The sequence below is a fragment of the Mirounga angustirostris genome, unplaced genomic scaffold, assembly GCF_029215605.1.
Source record: "Mirounga angustirostris isolate CCGP_5_RB_7025 unplaced genomic scaffold, mMirAng1.0.hap1 SCAF_3, whole genome shotgun sequence".
Taxonomy (NCBI): domain Eukaryota; kingdom Metazoa; phylum Chordata; class Mammalia; order Carnivora; family Phocidae; genus Mirounga; species Mirounga angustirostris.
Genome location: NW_026991711.1, coordinates 133,488,218 through 133,513,377, shown reverse-complemented (window position 1 = coordinate 133,513,377; position 25,160 = coordinate 133,488,218). Strand labels below are relative to the sequence as shown.

At 40.1% G+C, this 25,160-nt stretch overlaps 1 protein-coding gene across 1 annotated transcript in view; it reads left to right on the top strand.

Annotated features, from left to right (window-relative positions):
• The window catches only part of LRP2 (LDL receptor related protein 2), a 173,149-nt gene that overhangs the window by 128,738 nt on the left and 19,251 nt on the right, over positions 1–25,160 (top strand). Inside the window, exons 54-66 of the mRNA XM_064585822.1 lie at positions 697–874; positions 3,284–3,480; positions 4,205–4,450; positions 5,143–5,265; positions 6,227–6,346; positions 7,809–7,925; positions 8,834–8,950; positions 10,036–10,173; positions 11,686–11,808; positions 15,520–15,648; positions 20,527–20,658; positions 21,773–21,904; positions 23,593–23,736. Coding sequence (XP_064441892.1) covers positions 697–874; positions 3,284–3,480; positions 4,205–4,450; positions 5,143–5,265; positions 6,227–6,346; positions 7,809–7,925; positions 8,834–8,950; positions 10,036–10,173; positions 11,686–11,808; positions 15,520–15,648; positions 20,527–20,658; positions 21,773–21,904; positions 23,593–23,736 — 1,896 coding nt within the window. The remainder of the gene's footprint in view (positions 1–696; positions 875–3,283; positions 3,481–4,204; positions 4,451–5,142; positions 5,266–6,226; positions 6,347–7,808; positions 7,926–8,833; positions 8,951–10,035; positions 10,174–11,685; positions 11,809–15,519; positions 15,649–20,526; positions 20,659–21,772; positions 21,905–23,592; positions 23,737–25,160) is intronic.

Below are 25,160 nucleotides of genomic sequence, written 5' to 3'. Positions count from 1 at the left end.
GAGAATTGGCAAAATAAAGATATTCAGGGCTTTTTTCCCCCCTGGAAGTTAATATTCTTGATATTATTTTAGCAAAAGTTCAAATTAGGGGCACCTGGCTGGTTCAGTTGGTAGAACATGTGACTCTTGATTTCGGGGTCCTGAGTTTGAGCCCCATGTTGGGCGTAGAGTTTACTTAATTAAAAAGAAATATATATGCACATATATATATGTGTATCTATCTTATCTATCTATAAAAAGTTCAAATTAATCTTTACCTCCAAGTGGTGACCCAGAAAATTAGTAAAGATGCTACACAGTTCACCTGTCCATCTCATTCTTGGCCATACTTCTGTTGCCTGTATTCTTAAGAATGAGAGAATACGGCATCTGCTAGAAATTAAAACTGCTGGTTCTGGGCACATGAATATAAGCTAAGTTTCCCACCTGCTGTCCAAAGACTTTGAGAAACACATCTTTTCTAGCCCAAAACACCAGTGGGTATGCCTCACTTCTGGTAGCTCATAGATCAGTTTTCTCAAAGCACAGCATTGCTTACAGTTCTACCATCTGTCCTACTTATGAATTTTTGGAAAAAGCATGAAACTTAGATATGATTTTTCTTACTGAGCGGTGACTAGTTTGATGAGATGGGCAATCAGCTCACCTGTGTTTGATATTCTAAGTGAACTAACTATATTTTCCTTCTTTTACTAGTGAACAATCCCTGTGGTACCAACAATGGTGGCTGTTCTCATCTCTGCCTCATCAAGGCAGGAGGAAATGGATTCACCTGTGAGTGTCCAGATGACTTCCAAACCCTCCGTTTGGGTAACATCAACCTCTGCCTGCCCAGGTGCTCCAGCACCCAATTCCTGTGTGCCAACAATGAAAAGTAAGGCTCTCTCTTCCCTCACCCTACTGCCTCTCCATCCCCTTGGATGGACACACATTGAACTTTGAGGATCCAGGGGATGGGAGTTTCCTAATGAATTAAGATTTTGGGTAATTAATATGGTTCATTTGGAATGCACCAAGAATCTCAGTCTCCAATCTCAGATAATTTCTTCCATGAATAGAAGCAATTTGTTAACCAAAATGTATGCAAGTATTTTTCTGTAGAGAGGAAGCTAGAAACTATGTGTTTTTTATTTCTAATAAATTGTCCTAGGTGTCAGGGCCAAGACTGTATATCTGTACATTGAAAAACAGCCCTCAAGAGTGGTAGAATTTCTCTGATAAAGGGTCAGTATCGAAAATCTATTAACTTACAAAACTCAACACCCAAAAACCAAATAATCCAGTTAAGAAATGGGCAGAAGACACAAATAGACATTTTTTCCAAAGACATCCAAATGGCCAATAGACATATGAAAAGATGCCCAACATCACTCATCATCAGGGAAATTCATACCAAAACCATGATGAGATACCACCTCCCACCTGTCAGAATAGCTAAAATTAACAACACAGGAAATAACAGGTGTTGGTGAGGATGCAGAGAAAGGGGAGCCCTCTTACAATGTTGGTGGGAATGCAAACTGGTGCAGCCACTGTGGAAAACAGTATGGAGGTTTCTCAAAAAGTTAAAAATAGAACTACCCTATGACCCAGCAATTGCTCTACTAGGTATTTACTCAAAAGATACAAAAATACTGATTTGAAGGGACACATGCACCCTGATGTTTATAGCAGCCTTATCAACAATAGCCAAATTATTGACTGATGAATGGATAAGGAAGATGTGGTATATATACAATATAGTATTACTCAGCCATCAGCAAGAATGAAATGTTGTCATTTGCAATGATGTGGATGGAGCTAGACTGTATTATGCTAAGCAAAGTAAGTCAGAGAAAGACAAATACCATATGATCTCACTCATATATGGAATTTAAGAAACAAAACAGGTGAACATAGGGGAAGGGGAAAAAAAGAAAGGAAAGCAAACCACTTAAGAAACAGAGGATCATAGGGGAAGGGAGAGGAAAAATAAAACAAGATGAAATCAGAGAGGGAGACAAACCCCATAAGAGACTTAATCATAGGAAACAACTTGAGGGTTTCTTGGGGCAGGTGCGGGTTAGGAGGCTGGGGTAACTGGGTGATGGGCATTAAGGAGGGCATGTGATAAAATGAGCACTGGGTGTTATATACAACTGGTGAATCACTGAACTCTACCTCTGAAACTAATAATGCACTGTATGTTAATTAATTGAATTAAAAAAAAAAGACTTTTAACTGTAGACAACAAACTGAGGGTTGCTGGAGGGGTGGTGGGTGGGGGATGGGCTAAATGGATGATGGGGATTAAGGAAGTCAATTGTGCTGAGCACTGCGTGTTATATGTAAATGATGAATCACTAAATTCTACTCCTGAAGCCTATATTACATTATATGTTAACTAAGTAGAATTTATTTTTTTTTTAAGATTTTTAAAAATTTATTTATTCATGAGAGAGAGAGGGGGTGGGGCAGAGGGAGAAGCAGGCTCCCTGTGGAGCAGGGAGCCAAATGCCGGACTCGATCCCAGGACCCCGGGATCATGACCTGAGGGGAAGGCAGATGGTTAACTGACTGAGCCCCCCAGGCACCCATTAAGTAGAATTTAAATAAAAATTTGAAAAAAAAGAAGGAAAAAAAGTGATAGAATTTCTCTGTCTTCCCCACTCATATACTAGCCTAGCTTCTTAGTTACTATGCCAGAGGATCCAGGATTACACATTTAAATCCACTTTTGATTATTTGTATCTGTTACAAAACATGGCCACAGGTGATTTCCCTAACCGTGGCCACAGACCATTGATGACTAGGGGGACTGAGTCAGAGAGCGAAGTCAGGAGGAGACATCAGTGCAAACCACAGCATTTAAGATCCAGTGGCAGATTATTTTGATGATTAAATAAAATATCTTAGATTAAGAATCTAGCATGTATCCATCTTGACCTAGGCTTTCAATAAGTGTAAGTGCCCTCTACCTTCCCAACCAATACCCACTTGTCTGTTACGTCACCCTAGCAGATAGTCCCAACCAGTTCCTGCTACCAGAACTATAGCCGAAAACACACAGTCCACTGTTTTCTGTGGCAGGAATTTAATCATTAGGTCAAAGCATTTTTCCAGCCTGAATTTGGGTCTTAACAAACCTGGTCCATCTCATCTAGTTACGTTTTCCCCGAAAACACACCATGGTAAAGGAACTCAAGCGTGTTACTACGTGGGGTTCAGTTTTGACGCCTTCTCTCCAGGTAGCCTCTACCACCCTGTGCTTTGCTCAGAGAAGTGCTGTCTTTTCTCTGTGCAGGTGTATTCCCATCTGGTGGAAATGCGACGGGCAGAGAGACTGCTCGGATGGCTCTGACGAACCGGCCCTTTGCCCACAGCGCTTCTGCCGGCTCGGCCAGTTCCAGTGCACGGACGGCAATTGCACCAGCCCCCACTTCCTGTGCAATGCTCACCAAGATTGCCCCGATGGCTCTGACGAGGACCAGATTCTCTGCGGTGTGTTCGATGGCTCGAGACCACCTTTGGCCCACTTCTTAGTAGATTGTGTACAGCCATGATTCTGTGGGGATGTTCTGCAAGTCATAACCCCCAAACCAGTCCAGAGTCCGAGGAGAAAAGTCAAGAAGCCCATCCTATATTTTTATAAAGTTCTTGAGGTGGACTAAGGTCTCTACAAGGCGAATGGTTGAGGTAGATGGTGTGTTGTCTGTATCGGCGGTTTGTTACCGTGTGCTATGCATAGAATCCTCCTCGAGAGCTAACACTGAGGGCAAAAGGAGGGTTTCCCACTCTCATTTTAATATTGTGTGATATTTATTTGTGTTTCCATTTTTAAAAAGCCAAGGAAAAAACCCTCCAAACTAAAAAAAAAACCCAAAAAACAAAAAACCCTCCAAACTGAAAACAAAACAACACATTAACAACAGCAGCAAACGCAAAGTCCATTAGGAGAACAGGGACAGGAGAAGGTGAATTTCATAGGCCATCAGTGACTCAGTCTTTACTCCCTAATTCTGCATGCAAGAGAAAGATATTTAAGAATTTAGGAGACAGTGATCGTCAAGAGAATAACTGACCGTGTCGTGGTACTGGCAGATAATAAGGGCACTGGGACGGAAGTTCTCTAAAAAGAAATTATGAGCAGGCTCTCCAAGATCCCTCAGTGTAAATTAGGAGCTTCTGTCCCTAACACCTTGCAACCCAATGCCCCTGCTTGCAGAGCATCACCGCTGCGAGTCCAATGAATGGCAGTGTGCCAACAAACGTTGCATCCCTGAAGCCTGGAGGTGTGACTCGGAGAACGACTGCGGGGATAACTCAGACGAAGACATTTACAACTGTGCCAGCAGGATCTGCCAGCCAGGCTATTTCAAGTGTGCCAATAGCCACTGCATCCCTCAGGACTGGAAGTGTGATGTGGACAATGACTGTGGAGACTACTCGGATGAGCCCATGCCCGAATGCAGTGAGTTCCTGCGGGAGGGACCTGTGTGAGCAGAGCGGGAAAGCAGGAGAACCTGCGGGGATTGAGAGAGCACAGGGAAGACCCTGCTTCAGCCCCATGGCACACTCCCTCTTGGCTCTCCCTGCTGACTCTGGCACTACAAAGCAAAGCATAGCTGTGTGGTTTGCAGGTTGAACCAGACCCTCTTGTGAAAGGGGCTGATTCTTCCTCTCCATACCCTGGATATCTAACCCTCCAAAATAGGATCACAAGAACTTATATTTGTGTATGTCTAGCATTTTCTCATTTGAGCCTCAGGGAAATACTGTGCGGTAGGGAATGTGCATGTTACCAATTCCCATTTTCCAGATGAGGAAACTGAGGCTCACCTTAAGTAGTTGGTCACATTTCTATTTAGTGGTAGAGCTGACACCCAGGTATTTTTTACTTCAAGCCCAGTTCTTCCCCTCCCCCACTCCCCCGTAGTTAATCCTGTAGCACAAATGAATGATACTGACATAGGGAGGAAACTGAAGATGCTTTCTGCTCTTGGTAAATAGATCACACCTAAAACAGGCACAGGTTGCCAGAATCAGTCCAGTTGGTAAGATGGTAATTGTTACTCCCTAGCACCATGTCCTTCACATGACAATGGGAAGGTGTCTTTTGGACTAGGAATTCAGTTCTGACTTTGCTCTTTCCTCCCTCTTCAGTGAGCCATCGCTGTGACAACCATACAGAATTCAGCTGTAGAACGAATTACCGCTGCATCCCACAGTGGGCTGTGTGCAATGGTTTCGACGACTGCAGGGACAACAGTGATGAGCAAGGCTGTGGTAGGAGGGGCTGCAGGGGTGTGGGGAAGGGGCAAGAACACAGAAGTGTCAAGTGTCGTCTGGGTGATGAGAGTGCCTTTCCCATGTCCTTGTTCCTCCGTTTACCTCTGAAAAAGCATCATCTATTGATTTTTCTAGTACCATGCTACATTTTTTTTAGCATTTAGTGGGTTGTTGGGGGAGTTTAATCTATATCATCTTAAATGAAATCCCACCCCAAAGGATGTTGTAATTGGGGAAGATGTTATTAAGATACTAGGAACTTACATAATTTCTCCTAAATGTAGAATCCTTATTCATACTTGAAAATTTTATAGATTGACTGAAAGTGATGGAAGGGGGCAGAGAAAAGATTTGATACCTATCTCTAAAAAGAATAATTCAAAATCAGAATATTTCTTCTTTGGAGATTTTCATATTCTGAATTTCTCTCTGTCCATATCATCTATTAGAAAGCTGTAAGTCACTTTGGCAACATGGAAAGAACTTAGGGACAAAAGGCCAAATGAATTAATAGAAATCTGTCAAGATTAGCCATATACTTGAACTTGAAACCTGAATGTCTGTGAGTGCATGTGTTCGGTTTAGTTGGAAGAGAGTAAGGAAGAGAATGGGTTATTTTAACGCTGAATTTAATAACACTGAATTTAATCAACTAAAGGAATGAGATGGAAATGTTTTATTTGCTGTTGGCATCACTTATCTTTCCAGGTCTTTGTTGCAAATTAGAAGCCAGATGCCAATTCGTTTTTTGAGCAGTTTCTACAAAAAATGAATCTAGTTTAAAGTTTAAGTAGGATAGATTCAGGTTAGCCAAAAGAGGAATATTGACAGTGAATGCTGCTAGCTTTCCTCTCTCTGGGAGCTTTGAGAATATGGTAGCATAATTCTCAAATTGTCTCACAAGAAAGCCAGTGTTACCTCCAGCTTCTGAAGTCTTTGCAATGACTGTGCTTTGTAGAGGAAAGGACGTGCAAACCTTCCGGGGAATTTCGCTGTAATAATCACCACTGCATCCCTCTTCGTTGGAGGTGTGATGGGCACAATGACTGTGGAGATCACTCAGATGAGGAAAACTGTGGTGAGTGTTCAGGGTTCTACCATCTTTATGTGCCACCAGCGTTGTGCTGTCTGTTCTTTGTCCATAATTCAGTTGTTTATGCCATTCATCCTCAATGGGTAGGATGACAATTACCTGATCTCTTGCATTCTGCTGACTGGTACGTTTCCACTTTTTCTTTGACTAAAGACAGAAGCATCTCCCTTTAAGATGCTTATAATGAAGTTTGGGGAGAAGGATTTTTACCCAAGTATGTTTGGTTTGTTGAATTTTTTTATATCTAACTTTTTTTCTAGGTGACTTGTAATAGAAGTCAAATATAATAAGATAAAGAATAGGAAGAAAAAGTCAGGACCAAAAGAAGTTCAGGAAAGAAAGATGCTGACCCAAAGACCTTGCTTCTTAAGTGCTTGCCTCAAGATGGTCTTAATAGCAGAGGGAAGAGATCTTGTATTTAGGATTGTGATCACCCCTGGAATAGCTGACTATTTTTAGGAGGGCTAATGGTTAAATGACAGGTCAGGTTTTAGTTCCTCTCTCCCAGTGAAGATGCTAACTATAAGGAATTGGATAGGGAGTTCAAGGAAAAGAAGCCAAAGGTTTGGATCACATCAAACTAGATAGTTCTGAGTAACTGGATGTATTTTGAAAACAACTTTAATGAGACCCTGCCCTGAACATATGTCATTGATCCATGTATATGTCAATTTCAGATAGACTAACATGGAATACATTCTTCTTTTTTTTAAGTAGGCTCCCCAATGTGAGGCTTGAACTCACAAGCCCAAGAGTCACGTGCTCTACCAACTGAACCAGCCAGGTGCCCTGTAATATGGAATACATTCTAACTTTAGTCACTTTTTCGAAGTAAGAAGTGATTGCCATTTTACATAGGCAATTGAGAGAATCAGGATGCTGATTGCACCTCCAGATATCAATTGGCTAAAACTTAAGACAAAAGTGTGATCCAATAAAATTTTAAATTTGAGAAAGTTCATGTTTAACCCTACAGGAGGTTACCTAAACTGTCATGAGAGCAACAATTATCTTTTTTTTTTTTTTAAAGATTTTATTTATTTATTCATGAGAGACAGAGAGAGAGACAGAGGCAGAGGGAGAAGCAGGCTCCCCGCGGAGCAGGGAGCCCGATGCGGGACTCGATCCCAGGACCCTGGGATCATGACCTGAGCCGAAGGCAGACGCTTAACCGACTGAGCCACCCAGGCGTCCCGAGAGCAATAATTATCTTAAGATTAAATCACCTTTGGAGAAAACTCTTAATAAAGGCCATTCTTTACCTCCTTAAAATTGAGATAGAAGGTCTAGTTTTGGGGGACAGATAGTCTGCCCACCCAAGCAGATGGCTAGGACTTGGGACACAGGAGTGCCGGGCACGCTGAGGGTACTCAGGCCAACTCAACAAATCTGTCTTCTGTGTATGATTCCTGGTTCCCACTAATGGCTGGGTGGCTTTCCTTTGCAGTCCCCCGGGAGTGTTCGGAAAGTGAGTTTCGATGTGATGATCACAGCTGCATTCCTTCGCGATGGGTCTGTGACCATACCAATGACTGTGGCGACAACTCAGATGAGCGGGACTGTGGTAACTGTCAAGAGTTCTTTCAGAGGCTTACCATGGGGTGGAGTACTAGAGTCAGCATGTTGGACAGAAGAAGGGACTTCAAGTGAGAGTTTGGATGATTTTTTTTTAGAGTAAAACAATTTTTGTATAATTTATGTAATATATAAGCCTTAGCATAACACAGTACCTTCTGCTCTGTATTTTCTATGCTTTATTCTTAACTCACAGCAGTCTTGATTAGTAATAGGGGAAAATGGCAAGAGATTTTTGAAAATCTCATTTCAACTTAAATATTTCGTAGGAGCAGACTTTAATCTGCATTGTCCTTATAAGCAACAACAACTAAAGCATTCATTTTTCCTACTGTTCCCCAGAAAGTGGCCCTGAGGGATATATTTCTGTAGCTCTCTGGTGTGAAGGTCAGGGCATTAGACTAGGAATCATAAACCCCAAATGATTTTGAAGATTTTATTTATTTATTTGAGAGAGAGAGAATGAGAGACAGCACGAGAGGGAAGAGGGTCAGAGGGAGAAGCAGACCCCCCGCTGAGCAGGGAGCCCGATGTGGGACTTGATCCCGGGACTCCAGGATCACGACCTGAGCCGAAGGCAGTCGCTTAACCAACTGAGCCACCCAGGTGCCCAACCCCAAATGATTTTGATAGCTCTTTACTCATTAAAGGTTGGGTCTGGGAATTCAGATTTCTGAGAAAATGCTGGAGACTCTATGATCGGGGAGAGATAGGTACTTTCATCTCCATATGTTGGATGTGAAAGTGTATTTTTGGAGGATTTATTCACTCACTAACCACAGCTGTGCATTTGCCATGTGCTAGTCGCACGGTGCGGATAGGAATGTGATGAAGTACTTTATTCTACGTACCTGTCTGAGAACATGGCCTACTGGAATGACAGGCTTTTCTCTTCAGAGATGAAGACGTGCCAACCTGGATATTTTCAGTGTCAGAGTGGACACTGTGTACCTGAGCAGTCGACATGTGATGGAGTCGCTGACTGTCTGGATGCCTCTGATGAAGCCACCTGTCGTAAGTGTCGGGGCCCCCATGGCACCGTTTGTCTTGAAATGTACGCATGTGGCCTTGTAGACCCCCCCTCTCCATCAGCCGCCACTTCTTGACATGAATAGGTTATAGGGATTTTCTATTCAGCGTTCATTGGTAATTATCAGCTCACTTGGGGTCTGAGTCACCATACCCAAATAGTTTCTAGTATTCATTCAAGCGCATTTCACTAACAATATTTTAAATAGAGAATATATTAAATATCTGTGCTAACAAGCATGCTTACATATTATCACCTCTGATACAAATTAACTGGAAAAAACAAACCGCAGGCAAACAAGAATATGCGAGCAATGAATAGATGGGTATAAAGAACTTGGATTGGGTATTAGAACATACTGAATTTACAGCATTAACATTTTTCTTTCTTTTTTTTTTTTTTTAAAGATTTATTTATTTATTTGAGAGAGTGGGAATGAGAGAGAGAGAGAGTACATGAGAGCGGGGAGGGTTAGAGGGAGAAGCAGGTTCCTCGCCGAGCAGGGAGCCCAATGCGGGACTCGATCCAGGGACTCCAGGATCATGACTGAGCCGAAGGCAGTCGCTTAACCAACTGAGCCACCCAGGCGCCCCCATTAACATTTTTCTAAATTGCATTATGGCATACAAAAAGCTTAAAAGTGAAGGTCAACATGATCAGTCACATTTTAGTCTTTATGAATCACTGAATAAATATGAACAGTTGTTGATTATCCATGATGGGTATTATTAATGATGTGGTTGCCACATCTTAAAACCTGGTTTCAGAGAAACGATATAAATGGATGATGGGTAAGGCCAGTGCTGATGCAGCTGAAGATTTTCCCTTGTCTATAAAGAGAGAGTCCAGTACCATCCACAGAATGACTCATGTCTTTGAAAACTGGGATTGGACAGTAGTTGTTATGAGGTATTCCATCATAATTTCAGACAGTAGAAGGCGACAGTATGTCTTGAATAAGGAAGAGCAGACTATCATGGAAAGAGCTAAAGGACAAATACAGCGGGCTACCTTTTCAAAACTAGTAACTTTTTCTAATAATTTGAATATGTCTCCTCTCCACCAACAGCCACTCGCTTCCCCAATGGTGCATATTGCTCGGCTACTATGTTCGAATGTAAAAATCACGTGTGTATCAGGTCATCTTGGAAGTGTGATGGTGATGATGACTGTGGTGACGGTTCTGATGAAGAGCTTCACCTGTGCCGTAAGAGGGAGACCGAGGGCGGGTATGGGAGTGGTGTCTTCTGGCAAAATCTCAACGCTTTTTCCGTGGAGCATGTGATGCCAGAGGGCAGTTGGAGAGTGTTTGAGTACTGGATGCATGAGCAGCATCACTGTGGTTTTACTTGGTCTTCTTTCCCAGTTCCCTATTTGGAACATGGGAATGTTAGACAAACATTCATCCCTGTTCCCTGTTAGCCCAAAGATTTGACAAAAATGCCGTGTCAGTATCTCCTTCCCTTCAGAGCACTTCAGTTAGGCTACGTTATATTTTCACAGTGGCATCTCCACATTTTTCTTGCCACTTCTTTTCTTCTTAGGAACGAACCATGTTTTGTTTTGCTTTTAACTTGATGGGTCTTGAAAAATACCTTAAGCATGTGTAACTTTCAAAGAAGTCCTTAGGAAGTTGCTCCCTCTATGAGATAAAGTGCCCACAGCCCCATTAAGAAGTGGAGAGGCAGAGACACAACCACATTAAAAAGTGACCAGCACTATTTTATAATGTTGCACATTTTTCACAGCAAAGAATTCCTGCAACAGTTCTGTTAGCGGTACTTCTAAGAATCAGCTCTTGGATCTGACTTTTCTACCCCTGACCGACCTTATTACAAGTTTCTCCTTTTAAAGCTCCTGTGTGTGATACAAAGGCAGAAGGAAAATCAAACAGCCAAAGCCTTCCATGTGGAAGAAGAACACACATGTGTTGAGTTTACCCAATTTCTGAGGGCCATGCCTTCTTTACCAAACAACTAAGGGACCTGGGTTCTACCTTTGGGTTCCTCACAGGTGCATAAGCATCAGCTAGAAGTCTGACTCTCGACAACAAAATGAGTCAGAGTTCACTTGTGAAATAGCAACTTTAAATATAAGAGGTGAGGAAATTCAGGAAGGAAAGTCTGTCATGGTATGAAATTTCATGCTCTGGAGAGTCAATGACAACTGCAGTCAGAGAAACAAAGAGTGTACTCCTTACTATTAGGATAAGAGTTCATGTATCGTCCTACCAGCGTCTCCAGCGTCATGGCTTGTCATAGTCACCCTCATTCCCTGCTCTGGCTACAGAGACTTTGATTCAGGTCCAAACACCTGCTATGCTCCTTCCGGACTCTGAACCTTCCCCAGCCTCTTCTGATCCCTCCTCCCCCTGATCTATATCAGGTCTCCCCAGTAGATGCCATCATAGCAGGTCTAGTTTGTGGCTCTTCTCACAGTTGTAATGGAGTGGTTAGTTGGCAAAGTCTGTTTCTCTGTTAGAATGAAAGTTCTGTGAGGACAAGGACTATGTACTTTCTTGTTCTGCATTGTATCAGGCTCCTAACATGGTGCCGTGGGCTGTGCTAGAAACTCAAGATGTATTTGTGGATTGGTTCATTGAATGAGCAGATGAATGGATGAATGGGGCAAGCCTGGTGCTGGCACGGGAACATTTTAGATATTCACGCTTAGGTTCTACTCTCAACTTGTGCTTTTGTTTCTCCACCTTTCCTTTCAGTGGATGTTTCCTGTGAGTCACCATACCGGTTCCGATGTGACAACAATCGCTGTATTTATAAGCATGAGCTGTGCAACCACGTGGATGACTGTGGAGATGGGAGTGATGAGAAAGAGGAGCAGTGTAAGCAAAAGTGAAAAAGAAGAAGGAAAAACTTAAGGGCCCCAAATTGTCTGCAGTTGGCAAAATGTACCTCTGGGATTTCAGTTTGTTCCGCAGAGGCTTGAGCTGGACCTACAACTGCAGATTTCTGTTGACAATTGTTTACAGACCATATACACACACACATTACTCAGATGCATCCCTTCCCTGCTTATTCCCATCTTATTGGAGCAAGTCCTCTAATTTTTTAGTCTTCGTTTAAATATTCAATAAGCTTTTTTTCGAGAAAATGAGAACAAAGACTACTAGTTGACTCACGCTTCACAAATTAATGGTTTATTTGTTTCCAAAAATGAGGTTTGGTCATTCTTCAGCATTGAGTTACTAATTGTTAATGTAGGCATATGAACTTCTGAATGCTCAGTTGAAATGATCACGTTCAAAAAGGCAGCACCAGTGTTAACAGAGCTGGTCTTACATGCATCTTTAAAATGGAAATTCATTTCCCAGAAGAGAAAAAATAATGGATTATTTTAAGAAAGAAGTTTCAAACTGGTGGCATTGAATGTTTTAGATAGTGAAAAAAAATCTGTGCTTTCCCCTTGTGAGAGTGTTCTAAACTCTTTCCATTGAAGGGGAGAGTTGATTAATTTGGGGGGTAATTTACCTGGAGAAAAGTCAGTGAGAAAAATGATTTCCCCTGACTCCAATTGCTTTTTTTCCTAAAAGGATACTCTTTGGGAAAATTTAGATAAATGGCTCATTTTTCTATTTCCCATCCCTTGTATTGATGTGGCCTTAGAATGCTCATCGCCAGCTCTCAGACTGGGGGGGCTGTGTGTCAGAGAGGACTAGGACACTATGGCAGTGCTCAGGCTTGTACTTGTTTTATGGTTTTTTGGTTTTTTGGTAGAGGTGAACCTACGGTTATAACATTGTTCCTATGTTCATTTGAGGCGTGGCACAAAAGGATGAAAACCAAGAAATAAGACATTTTTAAAATTATGTTAATCACCATACATGACATAATTAGTTTTTGATGTAGTGTTCCATGATTCATTATTTGTGTATAACACCCAGTGCGCCATTCAATATGGGCCCTCTTTAATACCCATCACCAGGCTGACCCATCCTCCCACCCCCCTTCCCTCTAGAACCCTCAGCTTGTTTCTCAGAGTCCATGGTCTCTCATGGTTCGTCTCCCGCTCCGATTTCCCCCCCTTCATTCTTCCTCTCCTGCTATCTTCTTCTTCTTCTTCTTTTTTTTTTAACATATAATGTATTATTTGTTTCAGAGGTAGAGACCTGTGATCCAACAGTCTTGCACAATTCACAGCGCTCACCATAGCACATACCCTCCCCAATGTCTATCACCCAGCCGCCCCATCCCTCCCACCCCCCACCACTCCAGCAACCCTCAGTTTGTTTCCTGAGATTAAGAATTCCTCATATCAGGGTGCCCGGGTGGCTCAGATGGTTAGGCATCTGCCTTCGGCTCAGGACATGATCCCGGGGTCCTGGGATCAAGGCCCGCATCAGGCTCCCTGCTCCTTGGGGAGCCTGCTTCTCCCTCTGCCTCTGCCTCTCTCTCTGCGTCTCTCATGAATAAATAAATAAAATCTTTAAAAAAAAAAACTTAAAAAAAAAAGAATTCCTCATATCAGTGAGGTCATATGATACATGTCTTTCTCTGATTGACTTAAGGAAATAAGACATTTTTAAAAATTTTGAGCAGGTTTCCCCTTCTCCCCTTCTCTTTCCATTTCCCTTACTACTATTGCCATTTTTTTTATGGAGCAAGACAATTGTAGCATGTGGTCAAATCTGAGAGTGGAGAAAAGGGGCAGTAAACTTACTCTCCCCCAAAAATAGGATGTTAGTCAAAGGAATCACTGCTTGCCATCACAATAGACAAACTGCAACATGTCAACAAAGTAGCAGAGGTTGAATTATAAAAAAGTTTTATTTATTTATTTGAGAGAGAGCAGGAGGCAGAGAGGGGCAGAGGACAGAGAAACCCCAGCAGACTCTGCGCTCAGCACAGAGCCCAATACAGGGCTAGATCCCACAACCCTGAGATCATGACCTGAGTTGAAACCAATAGTTGGATGCCCAACTGTCTGCACCACCCAGGCGCCCCAGTAACAGAGGTTGATTTAAAGTCTGATGAAGGTCATGCAGTTCTCCTCTGTCCTGTAAGTATGCCACCTGCAACACATAGTCTTCGGTTGCCAAGGCAGGAGAAGAGAGAAATGAAAGAGGCACACAGGTTCTTAATTTCCTGGGCATGGAAGTGATAGATCTTGCTTGTGCTTGTGGTCCTTTGGTTGAAACTGGTCACAAGGCCCCAATCTAACTTTGGGGAAGTGCATGGATGTTTAGTGAATACCAGTGGTTTCTACCACAATTTACTCTTACGTCACTAAAAATCCGTTTACACTTTCCTTCCCGTGCATAGAACACCCTGAACCTGTCCCCAGTGGACATGACTCATAGTTCCATTCAGTAACTGAAATCCAGGAGTTCTGGATGATAGGCTGCAGTCCTGTCAATTGAGATATGGTTCCTCTTGGTTTGAAGAAACACTAATAAACAAGTTTTATTTATGCCCTTCTCCCCCTAATAGATAGTGGTGGATCCAGGAAGCATAATAGAAATAAAGATTCCCATTGGGCAAAGAAGAATGAGAGACTCATCACATTTACCAGTCTATAGCAGTTCTGGAGTACCAGTGGGCTTGGGTGTTTCTTGAGATACAGTTTTTGAATCGGCTTTATTTCTTTGCTTTGTTTTCCCCATGCACCTTTGTCTCAACTGATCATCGGTTATATTCAGTCCATCTAGAAAAATAGATGGGCAGTCATTTCATCCAACTCAGAGGTTTTACTGGTTGTTTGTGTCTCAAAGCCTTCTAAATTTCAGAATCTTACTGTTTGGGATCTAAATGCAGTCAGCTTCTCCCACACATCAAATTTCTGGACTTTATTTCATTTCTGCTTATAAATCAATCGGCTCTTCCCTGAACTTTTCTCTGATTTTTATTCCCTTGCCAAACTCAGGTAATGGCAAACAATGCACACTACTAACATTCTGTTTTCTCACCTCTTTCCCTAGATTGACAGGTTCAATAAGCAGGTGGTCAGCCTTCAGTTTTTCCAAAGTTGACACTTTTACCAAATGCACAGAGCCCAATACAGGGAATACTTTGCCTTTGCATAATATGAGTCTCCATCTTCCCTGCCTCCAATATCCCTTTCCTCATTGCTTGCCTCCTGACTGTGAAGGCAGTGCCACATAATTTAGGTTTTTGTTATGGAAGTACCTTATATATATACTATTCAGGTTAACTCATACTACCTCTGCACCCAACAAATTTCAAACTCTCAGTGGTGGTATCTAATGAAGACTTACTTCTCACCCAAGTAAAGGCCAGTGCACGTTGCCCAGCCCCTCCATCTTGTAGCTAGGCCACCTGAAACACATGGCTTCCAAGGTTGCCAAAGCAGGGAGACACATGAGCTTCAGTCCAGAAGTGACACACATCACTTCCTACTCATAACCCATTGGCCAGAACTAGTCACATGGTCCCAACGTAACTGCAAGGGAGACTGGGAAATGTAGGCAAGCACGGGCTTATTTGTGAGCAATAACTATCCACCACAGAGGGAAGCATCTTGTTCCACAGAAGAGAAAGTTTTGACTTTGACTTTAACTTTTGTTCTTAAATTACAGGTTTAGCTTCGACCTCTAAACCTTGTACAGAAAATGAATTTAAGTGTAGCAATGGACATTGCATTTCACAGTATCTTGTATGCGATGATGTCGATGACTGTGGTGACCATTTTGATGAAACGGGTTGCAGTAAGTAAATATGTATTACTGTAGTTCATGTAGTAACTCAGATTTATCTAATGAAAGCATGCAGTAACATCAAGTAGATGATAACCACATATTTCTCTTTAATTTATTTTGTGCTCTGAACTGCAGTCAAGCCTATAGCTACCCATTATTGAGCATTTACTCTGTATCAGATACTGTGCTAAACACTACATGGATTATCTCATTTTATCCTTGTAACAATCCTATGAGCTGGGTATTATTCTTTCTCTCAATTTTTTTATTTTTTATTTTTTTTTAGGATTTTATTTATTTATTTATTTATTTATTTATTTATTTATTTATTTATTTATTTATTTATTTGACAGAGAGAGAGACACAGAGAGAGGGAACACAAGCAGGGGGAGCAGGAGAGGGAGAAGCAGGCTTCCCGCTGATCAGGGAGCCCGATGTGGGGCTCGATCCCAGGACCCTGGGATCATGACCTGAGCCGAAGGCAGGTGCTTAACGACTGAGCCACCCAGGGGCCCCATCTGTCTCAATTTTTTAAAAATATTTATTTATATGAAAGAGAGAGAATGGGGGTGGGGAGGGGCAGAGGGAGAGGAAGAGAGAAACCCAATCAAACTCTTATGCTAGGTGCTCTAGGACGTGGGGCTCCACCTCATGACCCCGAGATCATGACCTGAACTGAAACCAAGAGTTGGACACTTAGCTGATTGACTGTGCCACCCAGGTGCCCCTCAAATATTTTTTAATGGGGAAACGGGCTTACTAGTGTGAAAAAACTGCATGTCTTTTTGCCATCAAGAACCTGAGTAAGGATTTGAACTCTGATCTACCTAACTCCAGAGCACCTCCTCCCAGTTAACTAGGTGCTTCCCATCACCTTAAAGCTATGTATTTTGTTTGATTAGTCTGCATATTTTTTCACCTTAAGCCAAATGCAGTATCCTTTGGTACGTGGGGGAAAAACTTCTAAGGGGAGTTGATAAAGATGGGGATGTCACAGGGGACCTCGGAAGGAACATTTTTAAAGTAGAGGGAGGACTTTGTGTAGGAAAGGGATGATGAACACAATCAAGGGGTGGTTCTTGTTCAATATTGTGATGGAAATATTGGAATGACATGTTAATAATAATTCACAATTTTAGTCCTTTAGAGCTCTTATGAAATCCTTGAACATACATTATCTAATGTGTCACTCAAGCAAACCCCATTGGGTTGCTGTTATTATGTCTATCTGTATAATAAATCTCAGAGAGCTTAAGGTCATACAGAATGGCAGAGGCAGAATTTGAATAGTCCCGTGACTCCAGATGAGGAGAGCTGACCTCTAGTTTCCTCATCCACTAGCTGTGCCCCAAAGGGGCACAGCTGACCTCTCCAACTGACCTCTCCAAGCCTCAGTTTCTTCATAGGAAAAAAAAATTATTCAAATTCTAGGAGCCCATGACTTAGTCATTTTAGTTAGCTCCACACATTTTCAACTTCTTGGGCTTTAATCACTTTTTTCCTGAGGCATCCCAAGGATTTCCTGGCAACTTTTCTCCTGTGTGAGTTAGAAAGGAGGGTAAATAATTGGTCATAAATGAATTGATTTGCCCTTTATTTCATACACTTTCCTAGTGCGGCTTGGAATTTTTGACATAACAATGTGACTTAATTACATATTTTAAAAAGCATGAACATGACAGGATTTGCAAAACTGGGTGTTAGATTTTCTGAGTCTGGTGCTGAGACTGGTAAGTGAACTGTTCCAGGAGTTGGGAGTATTTTCTAGTTGGGCTTGGGTCAAACCTTAGTTCCTCTTTTAGTTGACATTTAAAAAGCTTACAATTGACCACAGTTCTTTTAATTCAAATGACATTTGATTAAAAGCAGGGTTTATTTAAAGAAAATAAGTAGCATAGATAGTAATTTAGGTACAGAAGCAGCATTTCTTTTAAGGTATTAAGTGAATATATGATAGCGAATCAGTCTTACTGCTGAGGGTCAATAATCTGAGACATAGAATTCTTATTTATTTATTTGGTTTGTGGATTCCTTTTTTTTATTATTATAGAATTCTTATTTAAAATACCAGTTCTTGGGTGCTACTGATCTACTTGCCTTTCTTTTCTTTTCCCTTTCTCTTCTCCTTCTCCTATTTATTTTAAACAGGATCTCTGAGGTGTTCAGGGCATATGTTTCCTTTTTATTTATTTATTTTTAAAGATTTTATTTATTTATTTGACAGAGAAAGAGACAGTGAGAGAGGAACACAAGTAGGGGCAGTGGGGGAGGGGGAAGCAGACTTCATGCTGAGCGGGGAGCCTGATGTGGGGCTCAATTCCAGGACCCTGGGATCATGACCTAGACACTTAATGACTGAGCCACCCAGGCGCCCCTGTATGTTTACTTTTTATATTTTAAAATCAGGGAAGGAAAGACATTAGTATTTTTAGAGTGTTAGATGTTTGGGCTGGAATATATCTTGTTTTTTGTGGATTAAGATGGTGATTATTACCAAGAAGTTGTAAGTTCCTCATATTTGTGGAAGAATCTGACAATGTTTCTGCTCTTGTTTGAAGGACTCTTGCTTTATAAGAGTATAACTCACTCAGGGGAGCACTTGGTCCAGAAATGTTTACCTCCTGGGACCTTTAGTTATGTTACAGATTTTAGAGCTGAGAGATTACAGAGTCTAATTATACACATGAGACCCAAAGAGGTTATGTGATTGGCTTAAGGCTATCCAAATTAATAAAAACAGGTCACATTTATTAATATTATAGAGGAGACATCACTACCAACCTTACAGAAATATAAAAGATAGTAAGGGAATACTATGAGAAACTTTATGTCAACAAATTAGACAACTTACGTGAAATGGCCAAATTCTTAGAAAGATAGAAAACAATGAAACTGACTCTAGAAGAAATAAAAAATCTGAATAGACTTATTTAGCAATGTGTAGTTCTTAAGAGCTAAACTGAGGCTTTCATGTATATAGCTTTGAAGTATGAACTCTAAGGGCAGCATTCCATTGAATGCTACTGTGCTTTATTTTGTAATTTTTCTTTTTTGAAACTCAATGTTTTTAGTCTATTCAAACCACAGATACTTAGTCATCATATTTTTAAGGGACCCTCATTTACTACTGTAGGAGACAGATAGATATAAATCTGTTTTCCTTTGGAAGAATTGAGCCAGGAGATACTACAGTCTCTTTGGCTAAAATATTCAGAAGCCTGTGACCAAGAGACAAGTCATTTGAAACGCAGATAAAACTTAAATGCTTTATGGAGATAATCACCACCCTTCCCACGCCTCGGCCTCTATTATCACTCATTAGGTATGTTCATCTTTTGTCAGCTTCCTTGTAAGATCTAGGTTTGAGGGTAGATGGAGACTCAGGATAAAAGAAGCAAACTTGCAATAATAACAAAAATGAAAGCCAGATGGCTTTGACAGATATTGGCAGAGAGAAGAACTCAGGGCATTGATGAGCAATGAAGTGTGAGGATGGAGTCTGAGCTGTTAAGTCTGCCTGGGAGTATCTGGTCTCCAGAACAGCAGGGATAACAAGGGTCATTCAAATGAGCCCTATAAAAATGAACTATTGTTGAAAAAAATTTTTTTTTTTTTGCATTATGAAGCTATAAAACCCAGAAAATATATTAACAATCAAAAGTAAAAATCACTTGAATCCCATAACTAAAAGAGAACTAATCTTAAGTTTGGTGTACTTCATTGTCTTTTTTTTACACATATGTGCAAAAATAATTTCTTAATATTAAAAGATCTAAAGACATATTCTATATTTAGCATTCCTGTCTTTTCCTCCATTTTTGTTATATTTTCCATGTCAAGTATCATTTGAAATCATGAATTTGAATGATTGCCTAGCAATCCATCATGTAGATAATCATAACTTACTGATTGTAAGGTGCATGTTTATTTTCACATTTAAACATCTCTGAAACAAGGATAATTCTTCAATTGATAACATGCCATAGTGTAAGTCCCAGAGTTTTTCTATTTTAGCATTACATAAAATGGTGCATCAATGGTGTCTTTCTTAGATTTGATAAAACACAGTAAACTGTAATTGTTCAAGTTGTTTTCAAAATTTTATTTTCAACAACTTATAATCCTTAAACATAAATCATAGTGCACGTTTTTTATTATTTTTTGAGGAAAAATGTATTAACGTGGAATAACTGGATAACGGAGTATAAGTATTTTTAAAGTCATTGGTTCATACATGTTGTTGCAAAATTCCTTTCCATGTGTGCCACTTTATGGTTCTTATAGCAGTTGTATGACTAATAACTATATGCATTTTACTGTGCTCTGGCCAACACTTGATACATATGTATACATATATCTCAACTGGTCTTCTTACAACTTTATAATTTTCTCCTATTTGTTATGTTGCTCTAAAATGTATCAGTGTTCTTTATTACACATATAATACATATGTGTAATGTACACATACATACATATGTATATATGTAATATACATATAATATGTATATTATATATATTACATATATATATCTTAATTCATATATGTATGCTATATATGTGTGTGTGTGTATATATATATGTATATATACACACATATATATATGAAGCTGATGGTTCCATTTGTAAAGAGCCCCTGACTTATAGTTCTGGACTCCGGAAATGGATGCCCTGGGAAGCCTGGCAGTGCTGAGTATAACAGGAAGATTAACTCAAGGATCTAACATTATATACAATTATATAAATGGCATTCACCCCATTACCAGCTATCTGAATACAGAGGCCTTCAATCCTCTACACTTATGGAAAGGGGTTATCTTGAGGTGTCCTATTAATAGGCTAAAGATAGGTTTATACCTTTCATTTGTAATGCTAAGATTGTTTTTCCAGATACAGGAAAAGAAAGATCATGTGCGGAGAATCTATGTGAACAAAATTGTACCCAGTTAAGTGAAGGAGGCTTTATCTGTTCCTGTAGACCCGGGTTCAAAGCCAGTATTTTGGACAGAAACTCCTGTGACGGTAAAGTATATTTCCTCCAATTCCCATTAGGTGATCCTCATACTCTTTAGGTTCTCCACTCATTCCCTTTTATTAAACCACTGTTTAATTCCCTTAATGGGGCTAAACTCTTGATTCTAGCTCATTAAAATACTTAAGTGCACCAATAATTATATTGTGAGAGGGTGATGATCAGTTCTGAACGAGAGAGTAAGCTCTACTTTCAAGATGTATATAACCAATGATAACAAATGTTAAGATTTTGCTTGTTAATTTCTTGGGTCATCAAACAAACAAACAAACAACACTTGGGGGTGCCAATTAACTTTTTTCCATGCTCTCTTGCCAGTCCCTAGGAGATGGGTAAGCAGGTAGTTCATCCTTAGTAATGTCTGCGGAATTGATAAGATTTATGAATTCTTCAGGAATGATGACTGCTTATTGTATCAGTGTGGGAGATGAAATTTTTAAGTTTAACTTTAAGAAAGTTTTACTTTCTTCATTAAAGTCCAACAACACGTATTTATTACACACTTACTTACGCCAGGCATAAGTGAGAGCTAAGGTATGGAGTTGGAAGGTAGCTTATCAAGATGGTAAGGATTGAGTATGATTTTCAGTGTCCTTCATTTATTTGAATTTGCTGTTTCTAACTCATGATCTGTCATACTCAGATGATTGAGACAGTTCTTTTGGAAGCTGAAGCTTAAGAACTCAATGAAGTAACCAAATGAATAAGTCCCTTTCCTGAAGCTAGTTAGGCCAAGGGAAGTGCTACCAAACAACACCAACACACAGCTGCTTTCCAAAAGTGAAAATTTTGTTCTGCTATTGCAGAGTCACTCTGTTGCAGTTGAATCCTATCTTCATTGCTTACTAGCTTTGGGACTTTGGGTTTAGTAATAGTCCATATTGCAGAATCATTTTGGAGAATTAAATGAGGCATGAACATGAAAAGCATGTGAAATAATGTCTGAAGCTTAGGAAGTGCTCCACGAATGATGGCATCATTGCCTATCTTCATCTGCAGCCTTCTCAGTCTTCATTGCTTATGACTATGGATTTAAACAGAAGCAGGGCCTCGAAGGAATGGTTGGGAGCAGATGTTGGATATTTGCTTTTATTTTATCTGCAGACATCAATGAATGTGAAGAATTTGGGGTTTGTCCCCAGAACTGCCAGAATACCAAAGGAAGTTATGAGTGTTCCTGTGCTGAAGGCTTCAGGTCTGTGAGTGACCAGTATGGAAAACGATGTGCAGCTGATGGTATGATGGGTTCATGTTGGGATTAATCAGTTGACTTTCAGAGAAATAAATGCTAATGAGTACAGTATACCAGAAAGTAAACCTTAGACTCTCAGAGTCTTATTTTTAATTCACCAGCTACTTCTCTTCCAACACCCATCCAGGCTCTTCTGTCTCCTCTCCTGCCAGATTAAAACAGTAACTACAATCCCACAACAAATATGCAGGAATTAAAATAGGAGTCAGTATTATTTATTATTCTGGGCTTAGCCTCTTGTCCACCTTGATAAAACTTAAAAAAGTGGACAAGATGTCACCTTCCAGAATATTCAGACAGCAAAAGCTTGCCTATAGGGTGGTGGTCAACAGAAGGAAATAAATGAAGCCCTCCAGCTCCCACTCCAAGATCAAGGTCTGAGGCCCTATGAATCAAGATGGATCACAAAAAAGAGTCACATTCAGTCGGGGCAAATCAAGGACATTGTGTTGATAAATCTTTTTTATTGTTCATGGGCTGCTGATCACAGATAGAGTTTGGCTCATTTATAACTTCAGTCATTAGTTCTACATTTTAGGTTAATGTCGGTATCTGAGAGTCGGACCTGATAGAAAGCAGTAATAAGTACTAGATAGAAATGACAAAAGAGAAAAACTATGTGGCAGAAGTATTATATAGTCTAAATTTCCAGAGGTCTGATCTAAATAGGCATATCCCTGTCAAGGGGTATAGGTCTTTACCAGTCTTACAGATTTGAAGTTTGTACTAGAGTTTAAAGAACTTGATAAAGAAATAACATTTTACTTTGCAAATTAAGGGTAAGATGGCTGTTCAATTTCTTCATACACATTGGGCTTTTAAAGTATACATCTGACTAGCATACTTAAATATTTTTACCCCCCAAAAATTTTTGACAGTGAAAACTAGGGTAAAGGCATTTGAGCAGTTGGTCTGGTAATTAGGCAGCAAATTAAAAACTATTTAAGTCTTTTAACTAAGGAGATGACAAATAAATGCTCATAGTCATATAAAACACAATGTCAAGACAGAGGAAATACATAACGTGAACTTTCGAAAGTTACTTAAATGAGATTCGATTGACATTATGCAAGTAAATTAAATTTTAAAAATTTTAGACAGTGCATCTTGGGATGAGTCACCATAGAAATAGCTGCTTTGGGTAAGAACAAGAACAAGCTGTTTTTGTCATTAGCTAGAAGATAAATTGAGTCATGGAGCTGATTACCTGCTAAAAGAATCATAAAATCTGTCAGTAAAGAGTAAGGAATGAAGACATCCTGGTAAACTTTATTAGCACTATACATACTGTATTTCTTCTGTGAGATTGTCTGCAATCTTGTCTGTTTTATTGTCAGTGAATAAGGAAAAAAATCAGTGGAAAAGAGGACACTATCTCGGGGTCTCAATCTTGTCTTGTTCTCAAACATTACCCACAGAGAACAAAGAATAAAGAGCTGATAACATCCCTAACAGAAATACTAGCTTTCCACTAGTTGGATAGTAGTTAGTTCTATTGATTAGCAGAGGTAGTCAGATTCCTATAAAAACTTAGGTTTTTTTTTTTTTTATATTTCAAAAACTTAGGTTTTTTTAAAGGTGGGAGGATACTTGCTATTTTCTATCTACTTTATTTAAAAAAAGAGTTCAGATAGAATTCAAACAGATAAAGCAGGCCTTGTCTTTTTTACAGGTAGCCCTCCTTTGTTGCTACTGCCTGAAAACGTGCGAATTCGAAAATACAATCTCTCGTCTGAGAAGTTCTCAGATTATCTTGAAGGCGAGGAACGTATTCAGGCTCTTGATTATGATTGGGATCCCGAAGGCTTAGGTCTCAGTGAGTATGAACTTTGGCATCTGTCATTAATATTAATTGAATTAATGGAATTAAAAGGTGTTAAACTTTGGGGAATCTGTTTTTTAATGAGTGGAGGATAGAGCTCCTCCTATCCAGCATGCTCTGGACACCTTAGCCTGGCCATGTGTCCCAGCAAAACTTCCTCAGCTTTTAGCCAAACCTTCACCCATCTCTGGGGATTATCCTTTTAGGACGACCTCATATTCCTTTGTTTAATATCTCTTTGTCTCTGCTCATGCAGGGATTGTTCTTCCCTATCTCTGTACCCTTCAAGCTTTCTACTCAAACATCGAAGACCCAGTTCAAATGTCACCTCCTCTGACGTTTTCTGTAATCCTTCTTGGGCACAGTTCCATAATTACTCACTCGTGAGCCTATAGGGTTTTACACATGCTTTTACTAAAGCACTTGTTAACACTGCGTTATAGCTATCCACATAATTTTCTCCCTGCACCTTAACCATGAACTCTTCGGAGACAGGATTGAATCTAATTCAACTCCGCATGCCTACCATCTGACCCAACATCTGACCCAGCATCTGACCCAACAGTGTATGTGATGGTTGCTTTAGAAATTTAGTTCAATGAATGAAAATATGAAAAATGTTTATTGTTGAGTCTCTCATGGCTCTGGCGGTGGGTGGGAGATGGTAATGGGGCAGGAATCTGAAAATTCATCTTCTTCTATGCCTGCTTCGCTCATCTCTTAAGCTTTATAACTTTAAATCATTGTAACGATTCTCTGGTTCTCCATTTCTTATCTGTAAAATAAGAATGGTAATCTTGTCTGCCTGGCTCCCTCTGAGAGTTCTTTGAAGATAAGATGAGATAACAGATATGAAAATGCTTTGCAAACTATCAATCACTATGCTATATAAGATTTATTATGGCTGTGTTTTCACACTTAGGTGACACAATAAACTTTTCAAGAATTGCAAACACCTAGGAAAGAATATGCCTTGAAAGTTGCAGTCTTCCTATGCTTTTTAAGATGCTTGCTGTCCACTGTCCTTCAGTCTATACACAAAATAGGACTTCTCATCTACATAGCTCCTTTACTGCAAGTTATTGAATAACCTGCCCCTGGTTTATCCATACACTTCATTTTGGAAACTAGAACTTGATCCTATTGAGAGTAAATAGGTTCTTGGCTGAAATATATTTTAGTAAGTTACCTTGAAATAGAGACAACCAAGTCAGTACCAATAAGCTATCAGCTGAAGTATTTGTAGCTAGTAGCTCAAGTATGATGTCTTGAGGTTTGATCAGATCAGTGTAATTGAATTATTAGTCTTATAGGAACAATGAGGAAGTAGAGATGTCAATAAATGAACAGTAGTTCACCTGATTAGACCCCAGTTCCTCCCTTACCTGATGTTCTTCACATGAAACTCAACTGTGTGT